This window comes from Octodon degus, unplaced genomic scaffold (genome assembly GCF_000260255.1).
Source record: "Octodon degus isolate 3935 unplaced genomic scaffold, OctDeg1.0 scaffold00354, whole genome shotgun sequence".
NCBI classification, from domain to species: domain Eukaryota; kingdom Metazoa; phylum Chordata; class Mammalia; order Rodentia; family Octodontidae; genus Octodon; species Octodon degus.
Window position 1 is genome coordinate 1090038 of NW_004524930.1, and position 1572 is coordinate 1091609.

Here is a 1572-nt window from a genome sequence, read left to right on the forward strand (position 1 = left end):
ACATTTATTTGTAAGAACACTTGGCTTTAATGTGATATGTATAAGGAATTATCACTACTCCATTGAAATGCATTAGACAAAGCTAACATCTTACAATCCTTTTTAAATGAGTAGATGTGTTTCATCAACTGCAGAGAGCTATATTAATAAGGGAATGAGGCGTTTTTGTATCATACTTATAATACTACAACAATACTGTGATCTTTCTCAGGTGCACCATACACCCACAATCTGCACTAACTGATGTAAAGATGAGAAATGTAACAGAATTCATCCTCTTGGGCCTCACTCAAAACCCACAACTGCAGAAACTCTTATTCATTGTGTGTTTCCTAATCTATCTGACCACAGTGGCAGGTAACATGCTCATCTCAGTCACAGTTTTCATCAGTCCGGCCCTGGCTTCGCCCATGTACTTTTTCCTCTCCTACCTGGCCATCATAGATGGTTTGTATTCCTCCTGCATAGCTCCCAAAATGGTCTTTGACTTGGTTTCTGAAAAGAGCACTATATCTTTCAATGCCTGCATGACCCAGCTCTTTGCTGAACACTTTTTTGGTGCAGCTGAGATCATCCTGCTCATCGCCATGGCCTATGACCGCTACGTGGCCATCTGCAAGCCTTTGCACTACGTGACCCTTATGAGCCGAACAGTGTGTGCTTTCCTTCTGGGGACCTCTGTGCTCTTAGGGTTTGTTCATGGGGGGATACAGATTTTGATTATAGCCCAGTTACCCTTCTGTGGCCCTAACATCATGGACCACTTCATGTGTGATTTAATCCCAGTCCTGGAGCTGGCTTGCACTGACACTCACAGTCTGGGGCCCCTGATCGCTGCCAACAGTGGGTCACTGTGTTTGCTCACTTTTTCTATGCTGGTTGCTTCCTATGTCATCATCCTGCGCTCCCTGAGGACATACAGTTCTGAAGGGCGCCACAAAGCCCTGTCCACCTGCGCCTCTCATGTCACAGTTGTTGTCTTGTTTTTTGTGCCTTGCTCATATCTCTACCTCAGACCCATGACCTCTTTCCCCGCTGACAAAGCTGTAACTGTGTTTTGTACACTAATAACACCCATGCTAAACCCTTTAATCTACACCCTCAGAAATGAGGAAGTAAAAAATGTTATGAAGAAGCTCTGGGATCAAATAATGAAAAGAGATATTGAATGAATCTTATGATTTATGTATTTAGACTAGAGTTATCTAGTGACTATACACATTCATTCTTCTTTTTCTTAACTAAGGTGAGAGCCAATTTTTCTCTTTGCATTAAATTCTTTAATTTAACATGTAATAATACAGTAAGGTACAGGGTGACAATTCTGCAAACCTGTGTAACATATACTGATCAAATCAGGAAGTGTTTAACATATATTTGTGATAGGAATTTTATACTGCTGCCATGTTTTATAAGACATAGAATATATTGTTATGATCTAGAACCACTAAATAGTACTGTAGAATACTAAAATTGTTTCGTCTTATTTTCTGCCTATTATCCAACCTTCCCCATTCTTATTCCTCCACACTCACTCTGGCCAAAGGTGACTACTAGTGTTCTCTCAGGTTC

The 1572-nt window shown here is 40.8% G+C and overlaps 1 protein-coding gene across 1 annotated transcript; it reads left to right on the forward strand.

Annotated features, from left to right (window-relative positions):
- Positions 1-248: 248 nt before the first annotated feature.
- On the forward strand, positions 249-1172 carry LOC101569609 (olfactory receptor 4C45-like). The gene has a single exon (XM_004648143.2). It carries the CDS (start codon positions 252-254, stop codon positions 1170-1172), a length of 921 nt encoding a protein of 306 aa, XP_004648200.1. The 5' UTR covers positions 249-251.
- The last annotated feature ends 400 nt before the right edge of the window (positions 1173-1572 follow it).

Bases quoted from the DNA above. Each gene is read 5' to 3' on its own strand.
- LOC101569609 (XM_004648143.2), top strand. From the start codon at position 252: ATGAGAAATGTAACAGAATTCATCCTCTTGGGCCTCACTCAAAACCCA.